General features: G+C 39.6%; 1 protein-coding gene across 4 annotated transcripts in view; it reads left to right on the forward strand.

The window, feature by feature from the left end:
* SPTBN1 (spectrin beta, non-erythrocytic 1) overlaps positions 1 to 17,999 on the forward strand; it is a 273,410-nt gene that overhangs the window by 199,797 nt on the left and 55,614 nt on the right. For all 4 annotated transcript variants that reach the window (XM_020996260.2, XM_020996262.2, XM_020996261.2 and 1 more), the window contains 10 exons: positions 1,844 to 1,924; positions 2,346 to 2,461; positions 6,819 to 6,931; positions 8,118 to 8,305; positions 9,809 to 9,926; positions 11,364 to 11,522; positions 12,507 to 12,809; positions 15,897 to 16,050; positions 16,822 to 17,692; positions 17,788 to 17,925. In XM_020996260.2, the coding sequence (XP_020851919.1) occupies positions 1,844 to 1,924; positions 2,346 to 2,461; positions 6,819 to 6,931; positions 8,118 to 8,305; positions 9,809 to 9,926; positions 11,364 to 11,522; positions 12,507 to 12,809; positions 15,897 to 16,050; positions 16,822 to 17,692; positions 17,788 to 17,925 (2,241 nt within the window). The remainder of the gene's footprint in view (positions 1 to 1,843; positions 1,925 to 2,345; positions 2,462 to 6,818; positions 6,932 to 8,117; positions 8,306 to 9,808; positions 9,927 to 11,363; positions 11,523 to 12,506; positions 12,810 to 15,896; positions 16,051 to 16,821; positions 17,693 to 17,787; positions 17,926 to 17,999) is intronic.

Raw genomic sequence — 17,999 nt, forward strand, 5'->3', positions numbered from 1 at the left:
GACCCTTAAGGAGTTTATAATCCAGTAAGGGTGACAAACCTATAATCAAGTATAAATGTAGAATTACAGTCATTATAAATAATTAGCATTGAATAGACTCTTGGCTAGATTACAGAAAAGTTTCCCATGTATGAAAGGATTTCATGGAGATAGGCTCTCTACAGAGGTTTGTTTAACCATCAAAAAATCAGTGTTAACCCAGCCTTCAGGATGAAAAAACAATGTGCCAACAATGACAAGGGAGACTTGGCTACTTTGCATTAAAAGGAAATGTGAGTATTTGGGTCTCGGTGACCTCACTGTCCAAACATCTTCACTGGGATACAATGGAGACCAGTAACCCTGCCAACTCTGGGCTACACTTAATTAAACAAATATTTATTAAGTATCTCTTGTGTGGAATGCACTGTGTGAAGGCCCTTGTGGTCACACAAAGATAGATTTGGGACATTGTGCTCTCGAGGAGCTTCCTATCTAATTGGGAGAATTGAAGTATAGAAAATAGCACTTTGTACAGAGAGGTGGGAAATGAACACACAGGAGAGATCACTTTTAGCTAGCTAGCATGGAGGAAAGAAGGCTTCCCAGAAGAATTAGCACCTGAGCTCAGTCTTGAAGAAAAGGAGGGCCTTTAACAGCTAGAGAAAGGGGTAATCCATTCCAGACATGTAGATAAAATTAGTCAGTGAACATTTGTTGCATGCCTACTATGTGCCAGCACTGTGCGCAGCACTGGGGATACAAAACGAAGCAAAAGACAGTCCCTGTCCTCGATAATCTTTAAAATCTAATAGATTTAAGAGAGAAAAATGAAAATGGGGGTGGAGGATGAGGGCTGGTGAAGAGGCCTTTTTGGCTAAAACGTGCTAGAAGGGGAGTAGTAAGAGATAAGACTTTGAAAGTAGATTGGAGCCAAACCCTGAAGGGCTTGGATGTCAGAATCACGGGGTTTTATAATTTATAGCAATGTCCCAATTAGTAGGAATAATGAATCTCATAAAGTATTCATTTGGTTATTGATTCTATCCTAATGGAAATAGGCAGTGTAAATTCAAATAATATGACTACTTCAGGAAGATGTATTATTCCAGCTAATTAGGACATAGCTTCTTTTTGTAGGCAAAATGGGACCACTGAAATGTTGTTATAAACTGAGAAGTGAGATTGGAATAATTCGTTGAGACAGTCATTTGTGTGGAAGGGTGTGAAGGAGAAATTCTGAAAGAGAACAGACTTAATGATACAGTGGATAGTTAGAGAGCTATCACAATAATACTTCAGGCAAGAAGAAAATGCTGCTCTGAATGAATTCAGGTATTTGGAGTAGGAATGGAGAAGATTTTGGATACGACAAGTGTATTAGAGGGGTAATATTCACAGGACTTAGTAACTAGCTGGATGTGGATGGCGTTCTCTCATTTCTTACTGTTCTATGTGTGATCGTTTGGAATTCCACCCTTCCTCATTCCTTAATTCCTTCCTTCCTAAGTAAAATCCTAGATCCCAGCATAGTGGGATTCATCGTGTCAGGAAAATAGATATAAAGAAAAGATTAGCTTGGTTTGTTTGTTTGTTTGTCTTTAAGAAAGGTGGGATTAAAAGTTCAGACATACCGTTTAACTCAGATTGAGTTACAAACTGGACAAGCCAGGTAGTCCAGAGAGCTCTCTGCCTTATTTGAATTGCAGTTCCAAGAGATCCTTGAAATAGTTGGCTCTGATTTCAAAATTTTTTTTTTACATTCATGGACTGATTTTTACTGCATTTAAAACAGTTATATTACTTATGAGACACCCTTTGTTTAGCTTGTTCTCTTTCCTTTCTTTTGCATGGGCTTTTGCAGGTACCCCAATGTCAACATTCACAACTTTACCACCAGCTGGAGAGATGGCATGGCTTTCAATGCACTTATACACAAACACCGGTAAGTACTCGAGAAAATATAGTGAAGGTTTTAGGTGTAGGGATATCATTCCTTTGTGGCAGAGTGGCATGGATTTTGATTTTCAAATCTCCTGGATTTTAAGTTCAGCTGTAGAGGAAATTCTCGTATCTCACGTGGGGATATGGTACCCAGTCTCTTCCTTTTAACTTAGAGAGCGCCAAGTGCTAGTCTTTGCAGGAATACGTTTGGAAATTTGTGTTCAAGACCACAGACCGCTATTGTTGGTGAATTCATAGTTTTTAATGTTTACCTCAATGTTTCAAAATGGCCTGGAGAACCTTAGGCCAACAGCATGGAGGGCTCCTTTTTTAGTTTTCCCTTCACTGTGTTTTATACTTCTGACCAGTCTGTTGTAGATTACATTTTTTTTTTTGTGGGGGCTTTTTCTTTGTCTACATAGGCCTGACCTGATTGATTTTGACAAACTGAAGAAATCCAATGCACACTACAATCTTCAGAATGCTTTTAACCTGGCAGAGCAGCATCTAGGTCTCACCAAGCTCCTGGATCCAGAGGGTAAGGGTTCTGTCATTCATCAAATACTTCTATTTAAGGGTCTGTTCTGCTGTGTAAAATACCACTTGGTGCCAGGCGTCATATAAAGATTTAAAAAATGACAGTCCCTTTAAGCAGTTATATGTTGGTCTAGTAAGGGAGTAGACATATGCACAAACCGTTCTCATACAAATAGGATGAAATGCTGAAGAAAAGGAATAAAGTGCCATGCAATCCAAAGGAGTGAAGTTCTCCTTCCAAATGGATGTCACTCAGAAGACTTCCCAGGAAAAGATAGCATTTGAGCTGGTCCTTGAAGGGTAGATGTGATTATGCTAAGTGAAAATTTAGTCAGAAATTTAGTAGATTCCATGTATTTGGAATAATTTGTGCAAAGGGGCACATATAGGGAAGTATAAGTTGTTGAAGAAAAGTTCACTTTAGTTTGAACATCATGAATAAGGCAAAATGATAGAGAATGTTGGAAAAGTAAGTTGGTACCAGATTGTGGGAAGGCCTTAAAAGTCAGCTTTTGAACTTTGACCATTATTTGATAGACATTAGAGACTTATTGAAGATTTACAAGTAGACTAATGGTATGAGTGGTGATTCAGGAAGACTTAATGAGCAGTTGTGTGTAAGATAAATTAAGAGGGTAGGAGCAATGAGATACACTGGAGACAAGGAGAATAAGTAGGAGGTCAGTAAGATCAGCTTTAGGTAATAAGTGTATGAAGTATCAAGCTGTCTGAGAATTGCTGCTACACTAGACCTCAGTTGGCATCTAAAACTTTTGGATGGTGGTCCTCACCACTTCACACCGCTTTAGTAAACACGCTAAGGACTCAGAGGCAGCTTTTGCTAATAGAAACATCAACTGCTTTAATGCTGGCGTATATGCCCATTACAGTGAGGAGCAATGTTAAGAATTATGGTATAATGGAAACAGGACTGGTTGTGCAGCCAGTCCTGGCTCTGATACTTCCTAACTGTGACCTTGGACATAGGTCACTCACCATCTCCAGATCTCACACTATCCTTATTAGTAAAATAGGAATAGGTGTTGGAAATTGGACTAAAATCACCTCTAAGATGTCTTCCAGTTTTAAAACTGATCTAGAATTCATTACCTTCTCTCCACTTTGTATAATACCTAGCTCAGGTTAGCTGCCACCTCCTGCATGAGACCTTTCTTAATTCCTCCCCTTCCCCCAGTTATCAGTGCTCTCTCTATTTTTGTATATATTTTGCATTATTTACTGGTGTACATACTCTGTTCCATAAACCCATTTAGATCAGGGACTGTTTTGTTTGTGTCTTTGTTTCGCCAGCATCTACTTAGCCCTTTGCGCACCTCGCAATTGCTTAATAAATGTTTGTTGAATTGAATCCCATGGAAGAAAGAATAACATTTACAATTTCAGTGTTTCCTCTCCACAGTGTCGACTTGATTTTCCTTCTGCTGCCCATCTTTTGTCCTTAGGACTCTTTTCTGCGTTAGGCTGGTATTTCTGATGATAATATGTACTGTCTGTTGTCCACTGTCAACCCCAGCTGATGGAGAGGAAACATGTTTTCTGAGTAACAGTACTCTAGAAATGACCTCAAAGACAGATCTCTGCTTTGTGGCCCTTAGAGCAGTAGAATGTTTATTTTGCAAATTCATGCCAGGGAATGGAGATCTGAGCTGACCCCTGTAGTGTGTTCTCCTATGTTGTATTTCCTGCTAACATCAGGCTTCATTTTAGTACAGCCTGTAATAAGAACTTCTTTCCAAATTAAAAACCACATTAGAATAGATGATTTGTTTGTGGTATTAGGACTTCTTAAGTGTGCTACAGTACAGCTGGGGATAAAAGTAGGATTGAGGGATGGGGGAGGAGAGAGGGACAGAAAAGGAGAAGGAAAAAAAAGTTTGAAGTTCTTAAAACTTTAAAACAGGAAGTTTAGCTACCCAAGGGCAGGTAGAGGTCATGAGACTGCCAAGCAAGTTTCTTGCTGTTTTCCAATACAGCAAATTTCCTGATATATTCAGTACAGGAAACAGATAAAATTATCTCTGAACTAACCCATTAAATGATTCTCCAACATAAATACAAACTAAAATTCCATGGGTGGTAGTAAATTTCTTAACCCCTTGGCACAAGAGAAAATTGCTTCCTATTTTTGAACTATTTGCACTTTGGTATTAATTTTTTCTATTGTAATGGCAAAGTATTTTATCATTAATTTGTACTTTATTAATCTTTGCTATAGCTATTTGTGCAAGGAGTAGAAGCAATGTATCATCACGAATAGAACACTGGGCTGGGAGTCTGGAAGCCTGGATTCTAGGTCAACTCATTATTAGCCATTATCTGGACCTCTATTTCCCCATCTGTAAAATGAGAATGTGGGGCTAGATCAGAGGATCAGGCATGTGGTAATAACAGGCCTGAGTGTGTAAACCAGGTTCAAATGTAATTGGGAAATATTTTATATTTTAAATAAAAATACCATAAAACATAGATAATAACACATTTTAAAACCAAGTCAAAATGAGGCCCACAGGGATCCTTAAGTGCAGATTAGTGGCCCCTGTTTCTGTTTGAGTTTGCCACCACTGGGATAGATGATCCTGTAGTTCTGTAAGGTATACATTATCGTATTGAAAGTGACATTGTCAGCGTCATACAACAGGTTTGTGAATTAAATAAAAAGCCAGCTTCGAACAATTATTCTGGAGCTACTGCTCTGATGCTCTAATGGAGAGCAGTATGGCATAATAGAGAGTTGGCCTCAGCTTCTGGAAGGCCTTGTTGCTCTATGACCTTCGGCAAGTCTCTTAAAATCTCAGTGCTCGAGGCAACTCTAGAGACTGTGCTTTGCACAGAAGGTGTCAGCTTGCATTGGTAGAGGTAGTTTTCTTTACCTGTGAAATTAAAGGTCTAGGCTCTTACCTTAGTTTTAAAACTCAAAAGTCCATTCAAGCAGACTTTACAGATGAGTCGCTGTTTTTGAAGACACCAGCAGGGTATTATCAACTCTAGGTGATAAAACTCATCCTTCACATATCTTGAAATTGTGTAAGCCCCTTAAGCATAGAGATTATTTATTTTGTCTTTGTATCCCAGCACTGGGCAGAGTGCCTTATACATAGTAAGCACTGCATGAATATTACTCAAATTTAGTTGAATTCCATTTTCAAAACTGACGTTTTTCTGGCTCTCCCAAAATTATCCTTTCTTCTTTCTCTAAGACCAATCAAAGGTAACACAGTCTAATAGGGAAATGCCTCTGGGTGGGAGCCAGTAAGTTTGGGGAGCCAGTTCTTACTTCTGTTGTTTGTGAGCAAATATCTTAATCCCTGTGACTTAGTTTTCTTCAAAATGAAGATGTTACTTTTTTCTGTCTGCATCACAGGATTGTTGTAAGGAAGAAAATGAGGTATTACAGATTCAGTAATTCAATTCAGTAAACATTTATTAAGCAGCTACTCTGCACCAAGCATTGTGCTAACTACTGGGTATTACAGATATAAGGGTGTGTGGACATAAATCTCTAACAAAAACTCTCCCAGTCTACTCCATTCTTCACCTCAACTTATTTTCTTCTTTTTCCTCTATTCTCGTATTTTTTTCTTCATCTAATTGTGCTTGATCCCCTCCCTGCATGTTGGCCTTTGAGTATCATGTAAATATGGTTCAGGTGTTCAATAAACTTCATATCCCTCTCATGTTCAGCTTTTGTAGGCTTTTATCTTTGTTTCCTATATTGTTTCATCTTATTCTCTTTGACTCTACTAACTTCAGTCTTTACTATATATTCTTTCATGTCTTTAAACCCGTAGAATCCCCCTTGTCTTGTTAGGTTATGGTAAGGACAGCAAAAACTTGCATATGATATTACTTGCCTCACTTGCAAGACCACAGTTCTCAAAAAGTCTTTTCCTTGATATGAATTCCATCAGCATTTAGGTTTGTCTTCTGTCTATATTGTGTAATCTTACATTTGGTTTATTTATTTTCTTTAATTCTTGGCAATTATTATTTGTCTTTCCAACTAGATTATAGGCCCCACTAAGAAATAAGACCCTATTAATCGTGTGTGTGTGTGTGTGTGTGTGTGTGTGTGTGTGTGTGTGTGTGTGTGTGTGTTTTCTCAATGACAGATAGTGTATGCTGGTCATGTAAAGTTTGTATGAAAGACTGAAGGGATAATATATTGTACCTTCATTGTTTTTAATTAATTACTGGTACCTTGGAATGATGCCTTTCAACATACTTGATTGAGTTGTTGAAAAACTCAGAAATTCTCTCTCTTGGTTCAAGTAATTCTTGTTTTTGGGGTGACTAGAAGGTTAAGAAACATACTAAAGTCAGTCTTCTTTTGGTCACAGATATCAGTGTTGACCATCCTGATGAGAAATCCATTATCACTTATGTGGTGACATATTACCACTACTTTTCAAAGATGAAGGCCCTGGCTGTTGAAGGAAAACGCATTGGGAAGGTGGGTTCACTAAGATTTTACAAGTTGCAGTGAAATGATACCATTTCTCAATACATTCCTGGACTGATTACACATTGCTTTCCCCTGCCAGTTGTGCCAGTGAAAGGTTTTATGAAAAACAGCAAGAATAAAGGGAAGAATTGATGCTGTCGGTCTTTGGGGACGTGGAGCATCATGGACATGGAGCCTAAACAAGAGTTTCTCCCCTGCTCCTACCAAAGGACATAAAGCATATTTAGGAACTGATTTGAGGCTCATAGGAAGTCCCTGAAAGAGGGCCATGTGATTGAGGGCCTGGTTTTGTTAACAATGGGTTAGATCTGGCCAACTTAACAGAATATTATTCTTTTCCTGGCTTTTTATTTCCCTACTCAGGAAGTGCTATCTTCTGATTGCAGTTGTGTTTTGTTTTCTGATTTGACCATAATTTATGTCTTTTCTGAAGAGGACCAAATAACATCATCCTGAGCACAGGACTTGGAGGCAGAAGACCTGAGTTTGAATCCTGCCTCAAACACTTGTTTGATCCTGGGCAAGGCATTTAATCTCTCCTTGCCTCCCTGTCCATGAAATGGGGATGATAATAACAGCACCTTTCTCACTGGAGGTGTGTGTTATTTGATCCTCGCTGGGGTGTTGTCAGAATCAAATAACAAGTAAAGCACTTTGCAAATTTTAGGAATTATTCACACTTATAAACTTCTTAAAGCTTGGAAAATACCTGAGATACCACAGAAGAGCACAGAAAAAGACAACTGCCCTTTTTTATCTGACCTAGGTGTTTGGGGTTAGAAATTAAGAAGCACCTGTAGCATCTTAAGGCCCTGGCCTATGATTCCAGATGTTAAAGAATAAATAGAGTCCCTCCTATTGCTCAGATATGATAGCTGCAAGTCTTTTCAGCACATAACACCAGAAAAAGAAAATGGCTCTGCTTGTAGCATAGAGTATGTATATGGATTTATATTTAATGTTCTGATCATATAAAGGTTTTCTTCCTTTCTTTCTTTCTTTCTTTCTTTCTTTCTTTCTTTCTTTCTTTCTTTCTTTCTTTCTTTCTTTCTTTCTTTCTTTCTTTCTTTCTTTCTTTCTTTCTTTCTTCTTTCTTCTTTCTTCTTTCTTTCTTTCTTTCTTTCTTTCTTCTTTCTTCTTTCCCCCCCCGATTTTCCTCATTCTTGTTTGTTAGGTGCTTGACAATGCCATTGAAACTGAGAAAATGATTGAGAAATATGAATCACTAGCCTCAGACCTCTTGGAGTGGATTGAACAAACCATCATTATCTTGAACAATCGAAAATTTGCCAACTCCCTCGTTGGAGTCCAACAGCAGCTACAGGCATTCAACACTTACCGGACTGTGGAGAAACCACCCAAGTAAGATATAAAGAGGAATGCTTATGTTTCTGAGGTTCAGGCTGCTGTAATGTATTTACTACTTATTGCACGTGTGCAGGGAGGGAAGAGGACTTTGTACCCCATTTTCCTGACTCGTGTGTTGTCTTTCTGTGTCCCTGCCTGTGGCTTCATTTCCACTTTAGCTGCCTTTTCACCACCTATCTCATCTCTTCTCACCTGATTATATATCACAGAAAGTTATTGTGACCCTTTCTTAGCCCTCATGATAACTGGAAGTCTTAGTAAGTTATAGGACTCTTGGGAAGAACAAAGCATTTATGTTTAGCAAGAGTAATTCAGGAGCCCAACAGCTTCGTCTGGTGATAGAAGAAACCATGTTAACATCCTTTCTTAGCATAGTCACTGCTAGGCCTCACTTTCTGTCCTTATGGTGTGTTATGATCAGCCCTTCTCTAGCGCTCAGAGGTTTTGCACCTGAAGGTTTAGGAGGAAGAGAGAGCTTCAGCAGGACCTCATAACCTTGTTTGGGGGCTTTATTGCTGTATTATCTTCTGGGACAGCCTCTCATGGGGATTTGGAGAAACTTAAGACATGAAATTTTACTTTGAGGGGATGAGGCTCCAAGAGCCTGGTATGGGTAGTATATCTCTGCTGCTGTAGGGACTAATAGAGTTAATACCAATTGCTGTCCTTCAGGAAGTCAGTCTGATTCAGGTTACAATTTCACCGTCTTTTCTAATTGAAGCATGCCATTGGTACATGGAAACCCTGTGGTGTAATGATATGCTTGACTGATAATATCTCTAGATTGCTATATTCCCCAAACCACTTGGTGCCCTCTCCCTTTCCCTCCTTCCCTCTTTTCCTCCCCATCTCTTTCGCTCCCCCCCCCCCAAACAAACAACAAAAGCATCCAGTTAATTCTGAATTTTCTAGCTGGGTCACAACCCATTTCAGGTTGTGAAAGCCCCTAAAAATAGATTAGCCAGTCATTTGAAATTCATCCTTGTTAAAAGCATTCAGCCATTTCCTCTATGAAGTAAGGCTATTTTCCAAGACTTATCTTTAAACCTTGCTTGAGATAATATGAGAATATTACAAACAAATACAAGTATGAGTGGATGTTTTCTATCATTTTGCAGAGATCCAGTATACCAGTCATTTTAAAAAACCTACTGTGTTGGGGCAGCTAGGTGGCACAGAGTACCAGCCTTGAAGTCAGAAGGATCTGAGTTCAAATTTGGCCTCAGATACTTGACACTTCTAGCTGTGACCCTAGGCAAGTCACTTAACCCTGATGCCTCGCAAAATAAATAAACTTATTTTATTTAAATAGTCACTGGGGATCTAGTCCAGATAAAGCCCAACAGTTGACCTCCTGCATGTGCTCTCCCTGTCCTGTCCTCCTCTCTTCCACTCTCCCTACAATAATGACTTTTTGAAATAATTCTTTAATGGGAAATAATGTGAAAGGAGTATGGTAAATAATATTCCTGGTTGTATCTCTTTTGTGCCTGTTAGGTTCACAGAAAAAGGAAATTTGGAAGTGCTGCTTTTCACCATCCAGAGTAAAATGAGGGCCAATAATCAAAAAGTATATATGCCTCGGGAGGGGAAGCTCATCTCAGATATTAACAAGGTAAAGTTATACACACCACTTTTCCTCATCTCTACTCAAAAGCCCAGGTACTAGTGTTGTACATTTAATCTGGACTGTACGTCTGGCAGGTAGTATGGTGATACATAGTATATGCTTTACTTGAAGGCAATACACAGAGGTGACTATTCCGTAAGAGTTTGTGTTTCTGTTAACCATGCAGCTCTTCTTTAGGTGACCTAATTTATACTCCTCAGGCAGTTGTATCAATTAATTCTCCTGTGAATTGCGATGAATCTTGGGCAAGTGACTTGCGTGTCTCCAAGGATCTGGAAGGAGACTTTTCAACACTTATTACTTCATTTATCTGGAATTTCCCATGCAGCTGCTTTTTAAAGTCTCCAGCCTGCCTTCTGTCAGAACAAACTGAATTAATTATGCAACTTCCTTCGCTTGTGCACCCACCATGTCTGTTGTGTCTATAGTTAGATTATTTCACATTGAGCAGTATTCCCTATTGTAATTGGAAGAATCTAGAAATATAGGTGGTTAGAGATAAGCATTCTTTTTGAATGCAATTCAGTGATTTTTAATAAGAGGCCTTTTTTATGGGAACATTTTTAATGGAGCCAACCAGACTTAATGAAAGAAAAATCTAGATATGAGAAGTCTCTGCAAAAATTTTTTTAACCAAATCTGTGATTTTGTTGATACCAGAAAGTCCCTGTGAGACGACTTCCTCTACCAGCATATCCAAATCTCCTTTTTAACTTAGTCATAGTGAGTTGCTTCGAACACTGAGAGGGAAGTGACTTGTCCAGGGACACACAGGCAGTATTTGTCAGAGGCTAGAGTTTGAATGTACGTCTTCCTGGCTCTCAAGTGCAGCTATCTACAATGCCACACTGCCTTTTTTTTTTTTATGAGAGAAATCATCTGCTCTGTATTATGGATAGTTTTTAAAATTTTTATTTGGGGGCATGAGGCAAGGTGGAGAAGGTAGCTTGTGGTTTTTATGTGACTAGCGCTTTCCAGTATTATGGCACTTTTATTTCTCCTTTGAATGAATATTTAAAAAGGTGTCTCAATTTAGTTCTAATATTTTGAAACCTGCGTGGTTTATTTTATTCTCACTACCATGTTAAGCATTTAGCTTCCAGTGAAACTGAGGAAGAGGGGGATTTGCAAGAGTTGACACAACACAAATTTGAACGCTCTCCACTATTGTTTGGCTTTTTGTTGTTGTCAGGATTTGTTTTGGGGGGTCCCCAACTTTAGGATTTTACTGGAAACATAAAATCTCAGTTTCTTCTTCCATGAAATAAAGGGTTTAGGCTAAATGATCTCAAGGTCACACCTCACTCTACATTCTCTGATCGCTAATCTGTGTTGACTGTAAGCCAAGGAGGTTTGCTTCATTAGACCATTTCAGCAAAGTGTTGTTGGTTTGTTGGTTTTTTTTTCCTTCCAAATCCTTAGGCCTGGGAACGACTGGAAAAAGCCGAACATGAAAGAGAACTGGCACTGCGGAATGAGCTCATAAGACAAGAGAAACTGGAACAACTTGCTCGTAGATTTGATCGCAAGGCAGCTATGAGGGAGACATGGCTGAGTGAGAATCAGCGTCTGGTGTCTCAGGTTGGGACTCAAGCCCTATTTGTGGGGCTGGAATGATTACCTTCTGTGGCCATGAGGAAATAAACACTTTTATATGCTTTATACAAATAAGCTAGCAGTTTTGCTTAGACAGAGGGAAGGGGGGGGAGAAGAGGGAACAAGCATTTATTAAGCACCGACTATATACCAGGTTCTGTGCTAATCACTTTACAAATGTTATCTCATTTCATCCTGTCTAACAAAGGATCAGGGTTCATCAACATAGGCCTCATTTTCATAGAAGCTAAGAGACAGAATAACCCCATGAGGTCATCTTTTAAGAGGATGTTTACCTCACTTAATTCAGTTTCTTTTCCATTTGATCTAAATTTTCATTTGTTTGGAAGCAGCACAGACATTCTTTGTTTAGAGTTGTGGGTATGTGTATACAACTCCACATTTGTAAGTAATACGAAAAAATTCCCTCCTTCCCACGGGCTCTTAAAACAGCTCACCCTTGCCCAGGGCAATTGCTTGTAGTGAAGCAAATTCAATAAATTCAACAACCCTTTATTAAGCAATGCAGATGCTGGGGACGTAAACAGAAAAATAAAATCCTGCCCTCAAGCAGTTTATACTTACTGGACACCTATATAAATGCAAAAATAAAATAAATGACACATGGGCACCTTTGAATTAATATAAAGTAATTTGAAGGTAGCAACAAATAATAACCAAGGTCAGGGAAGGCTTCATGGAATGATATTTAATCCTGGTAAAAAGCTGCCTGAATTTTAGACTTGCCCAGCATAAATCATTACTGGCTGTAGATCTATAAGTTAATGTTTCCAAAAACCTGACAAATTAGTGACATGCATGATCTGTTCTTTCCCTCTATGAAGGCAAGATGGAGAAGAGGTAATTTGGGAGAAAGGTTACATGAATTTCAGGACATGGCTGGAGTCATGTGGGGAGGGACCCTAGGAAATGAGGTTCTTTTCCTAAAACTGTCACGGTCCCTTGTAGGACAACTTTGGGTTTGACCTTCCAGCTGTGGAAGCTGCCACTAAAAAACATGAGGCTATTGAGACAGACATTGCTGCCTATGAGGAACGTGTTCAGGCTGTGGTGGCTGTGGCTAAAGAGCTAGAAGCCGAGAATTACCATGACATCAAGCGTATCACAGCAAGGAAAGACAATGTCATTCGCTTATGGGAGTACCTTCTGGAGCTGCTCAGGGCTCGAAGACAGCGTCTTGAGATGAACTTGGGACTTCAGAAGATATTCCAGGAAATGCTTTACATTATGGATTGGATGGATGAAATGAAGGTAAGATTTCCAGCATTTATGGACAGTCTACAAAGTCCAACAAGATTTTGCTGCTGGGAAAACTAGAGCCTTATCTGCACATTGTATATTGTACATTGTATATCCTTACCCTTGAACCACTCCTTTCTCTATTTGCATTAATGTGACTGAGAGAAAACATAATGAATTGGTTGGGAGACATATAGCTTGCAAATGATCTCCCAGGAGAAGTGAATAAAGTGGGGAGTGAAAAGATTCAAGTATGCATATAGATGGTGGTATGTATAACTGGAGTTTTGACCACACCATGGTGTGCCATAAGTGATCCAAAGAAAGATTTTTCAGAAAGCCTTCCCAGTTTAGCTTCTTGTCTGTTTTTCCAGATCTATCTCCAATAAAAGAAATGGTCTAAGGGTAGATTGTTGCAGATGTTTGGGATCATATCTTCTTGGAAGAAATGACAATTTATACAGCTCTTACCTATCTCTCCAAATGATAACCCTGTGCCCATTATTGTTTGTGCAATATAGGTCTTCAGAATATTATGCATATCTGGGCAGAAATCCTAGTAGAAGGAAGTTATTAGCCTCATAGATAGGTAAAGGAAATTTTAAAAGACATTGGTCCTGGCTCAGGGTCATCATGTCCTTTTTGCCAAGGTCTCTCACAACAGACTTTAGAGACCATGTTATTATTTAATAATAATAATTAATTATTAAGACCCATCCTGGGGCAGCTAGGTGGTAGAGTGGATAGAGCACCAGCCCTGAAGTCAGGAGGACCTGAGTTCAAATCTGGTCTCAGACCAAACACTTGACACTTACTAGCTGTGTGACCTTGGTCAAATCACTTAACCCCGATTGCCTTAAGAAAGAAAAGAAAAGAAAAAAAAAAGACATATTCCAATAGAATAAAATGTTGCCTAATTTCCCATTGTTCTAGATTTTAAGTATTCTCAAGTAGTTATGGCACATCTTAGTAGGATACTCCTAAAAGGTAGGAATGTGAGCGTTGGATATAAGTTTTAGCTGAGTGGAAATTTTAGGATGATGTCCTAGAAATTTAGTTTTAATTTGGTTGGTTCCATTTCACCCAATTTAACAGATGTTTGTTGTGCACCTTCTACATTCCAAGGCCCTTATTACAATGTCAACCTTGATTTTTCAGCGATTTTGCCAATAGGGCACATACTCTTAACAGAGTTCTACCAAGAGTCAATGGCTTCTGCATATGGAGCTGACAGTGAACCATATTTGTTGTCTAAGGACCAGTGTTGCTAAGTTTAGGGAAGTTCATCAGTATAAAGATGTCCATTAACTGACAGATTTTTGCCATAGCCATCTGTCTACTAAAGCATGAGTGGGTTGCAATTATCATTGCTAAAGGGAGTGTCCGTACTGATAAAATCACGGGTAATCAAAATAAGTAATATATAAGACACTGTTCTTGGCACTGGCTTATTGAAGAACCAGAGAATGAGCATAGAAGAGCCATCTGCCCTCAACCATGAATTTTAAAAGTTGGCGATCGCCTACTGATTATAATATCCAAAATAGACATTTTGATCATTGTATGACATGTCATTTCATACTGATCTCTCTAGCACAGAGATTCATTTTATAAACGACAAATATATGTTTGTCTTGGGGATTCTAGAAATATTCGAAAGGAAAGATTCGTAAGCCCTCAAGACTTCTAAGAGAGACTTGTTAAACGCGAAGTATCCTGAGTCTACAACAAATCATTTTGCTGTTTCATTTCCTTTTGCCTTTTTATTCATAGCTAGCTAAGGTAACTCTTGGTTGGTGTGAGATGTTTTTGTATTTTACTTTTTGAGACTTAGTTTACATTTGGGAATTTTTAAAACTTGCTTAAGATAGTGATTTTTCTCTTTTTTAAAAAATCTGTGGCTACCATGCATCTTTTAGTGTTAATTTGATTTATTTATTCCCAAAATGGATTATCTTTGGTTTATTCTCTCATTGCCACCTCCTTTATTTTTTCCTTTTGATTGCTTCATTAGTGGCTAGGCTTGGAGGAGTGGAAAATTCCACTCCTCCAGGAGTATGTAGGGGTGGAAAATTCAATTCCACAAATATTGATTGTTAAGGGCGTTCTATGTGCAAAGCATTGTGTTCAGCATTGGGGACATAAAGACAAGAATGAAACAACTCATGCCCTAAAGAAAATATACTTTTTTCTGGACAAATAGAATTTGAACTCAAATAAACATAATACAGGGTAATTTGAGGAAGGACTCCGTTATAGTTAGCAATAGAAAAAAGTCTGTATAAGTTGGATTTGAACCAGATTGTGAAAGACCTGAATTCACTTTTCCTGAGTTTGTATTTTATTCTAGAGGCCTTGGGGAGCCCCTGAAGGTTTTTGAATATGAGAATGGCACCTTCAGGTCTGTGCCCTAGGAAGCTTTTTTTTGTTTGTTTGTTTTTGGGCAGCTTTTTGGAGGATGGATTGCAGAGAGGAGAGAGTGAAAGCAAGGAGACCAATTAGGCTATTACGGTAATCTTAAGTGAGAGATGTTGTAGACAGAGATGCCACAAAATGATAGCATGTGGGTGGGAGAAACAGACAGCAAGAGGTATGGAATGACTAAGGTTGTGAACCCAAGTGCCCATAAGAATGGTTTGTTCCTCAACAAAAAATAGAGAAGTTTGGGATGAGGGTACATTTATAGGGAAAGCTAATGAATTTTATTTTGAACACGGTCATTTTGAGATATTAAATGCTACAGATGCTGGAACCTGAAAAGAGAAGAAAGAGAAAGGGCCATCACATTTATGGAAGGATTGCTAGTAGCCTTAGAAGAAGGAGTTTCAGTTGAGTGGTAGGTTTGGAAGCCATACTGCAAAGAATTGAGAACTGAGTGGGTTGGTTAGAAGAGAGCAGCTTTGTGCCTCCTCTTCTTAGCTCATCCAAAGGTTGAGTAGGTGAGGATACGGAGACTGGTTGCTTTCACGTGAACCCCTTGCTTTCGGATGCTCTGCTGCCTTCTCTTACTGTACATAATTGAGTTGGCATTTGTTCTTGCTGCTTTTTTAAATGAACAAACATGTGACTTCGTATCTTTTCACTGTCTTTCTTGCATAGGTGCTACTCTTGTCTCAAGACTATGGCAAACATTTGTTAGGTGTGGAAGACTTGTTGCAGAAACATGCTTTGGTTGAAGCTGACATTGGTATCCAGGCAGAAAGGGTGAGGGGTGTGAACGCCTCTGCTCAGAAGTTTGCTACAGATGGTGAAGGTAAGGGGGGGACCTTTTGGTTGTTGAAGATGTTGCCATCTCCCAGCCACCAAAATGAGAGAAGAGAAACGTTTCATTGATTTGTCTGATGGGAGGGAGATGGGACTCTTATGTTTTTGACGCTATTAAGCTGTCATAGGTAGTGCATGAATTTGGGTCTCTGCTGCTGTTCCTTGAATTGATCAAGTACCGTGAGTGGAGGTGGGGGGAGCAAGATGCAGTCTGGAGAGAATAGTTTGAAATGCTTGCCATCTATCTTGGATTCATGCCATGGAGTGGGAAATAGGGAAATACCCTCTTCTTCCTTCTCTTCCTCTCCTTCCTCTTTCTCCCTGTTTTCTGCCAAATCTCCACATCCAACTTGGTGTTAAATATGTTTTCGTGTTCAACGATGAAGCTTCACTAAAGCTACACTTGGTTTGGCCATATCCCTATAACCTTGTGTAGCTGCTAAGAAAACCATTTATCCTTTCCATCTGGTATCCTATCACACTGGGTCAGTATTCTCTGAGAATGTTTGTTGTATGGCATCTCTTAGAAACAAAATTGACTCGTGTGCCCTCTTAGTTCTTGAGTGACTTGGAGATGAGATTTTTTTTCTAACACAGAGGGAATACTTTCACCTAACTCTAGTTAACGAGAAGGCCATGTTAAGTCCTGCCAGCAAGTCAAGTGGTGAAAACAAAGTTGTTGCCTCTTGCTTCCAAATGACAAAGAAACCTAAGCTACATATTCTGAACACCTTCACTTTTCTTCCCATGTCTCACACAGGTTATAAACCATGTGACCCACAAGTCATCCGAGATAGGGTAGCCCACATGGAGTTTTGTTACCAAGAACTTTGCCAGTTGGCAGCTGAACGGCGAGCTCGCCTGGAGGAATCTCGCCGCCTGTGGAAGTTCTTCTGGGAAATGGCTGAAGAGGAAGGCTGGATAAGAGAGAAAGAGAAGATCCTCTCCTCAGATGACTATGGGAAAGACCTGACCAGTGTCGTCCGCCTGCTCAGCAAGCACAAGGCATTTGAGGATGAAATGAGTGGACGCAGTGGCCACTTTGAGCAGGCCATCAAGGAAGGGGAAGACATGATCGCTGAAGAGCACTTTGGTTCTGAGAAAATCCGAGAGAGAATCATTTATATCCGGGAGCAGTGGGCTAACCTGGAACAACTTTCAGCCATTCGGAAAAAGCGCTTGGAGGAAGCCTCTCTTCTCCATCAATTCCAAGCAGATGCTGATGACATTGATGCCTGGATGTTGGACATCCTCAAGATTGTCTCCAGCAATGATGTGGGCCACGATGAGTACTCAACACAGTCCTTGGTCAAGAAACATAAAGATGTAGCTGAAGAGATCGCTAACTACAGGCCAACCATTGACACATTGCATGAGCAAGCCAATGCCCTGCCCCAAGAGCATGCTGAGTCTCCTGATGTTCGAGGCAGGTTGTCTGGAATTGAAGAGAGATACAAAGAGGTGGCAGAGCTCACACGGCTAAGGAAGCAGGCACTCCAGGACACCCTGGCTCTGTACAAGATGTTCAGTGAGGCAGATGCCTGTGAGCTTTGGATAGATGAAAAGGAACAGTGGCTTAACAACATGCAGATTCCAGAGAAGCTAGAAGACCTGGAGGTTATCCAGCATAGGTAAGAGCAAGTTGAGGGTTGTGCCCTCGTGGTTACCACTCGCTTCTCAGTAACAGAGGAACTTTAATGCCACTGAAAAAATCTCTTTTTTTCAGATTTGAAAGCTTGGAGCCTGAAATGAACAACCAAGCATCACGGGTTGCAGTGGTGAACCAGATCGCACGACAGTTAATGCACAGTGACCATCCAAGTGAGAAGGAAATTAAGGCCCAGCAGGACAAACTCAACACAAGGTTGGTGTCTTTTCATGTTTGGAATAACCTCAGAGTAGTGAGGAAAGATGGATTCAAATATTTCATCTTCCTGT

Source organism: Phascolarctos cinereus, unplaced genomic scaffold (assembly GCF_003287225.1).
Source record: "Phascolarctos cinereus isolate Bilbo 61053 unplaced genomic scaffold, phaCin_HiC Scaffold_2;HRSCAF=192, whole genome shotgun sequence".
Lineage (NCBI taxonomy): Eukaryota > Metazoa > Chordata > Mammalia > Diprotodontia > Phascolarctidae > Phascolarctos > Phascolarctos cinereus.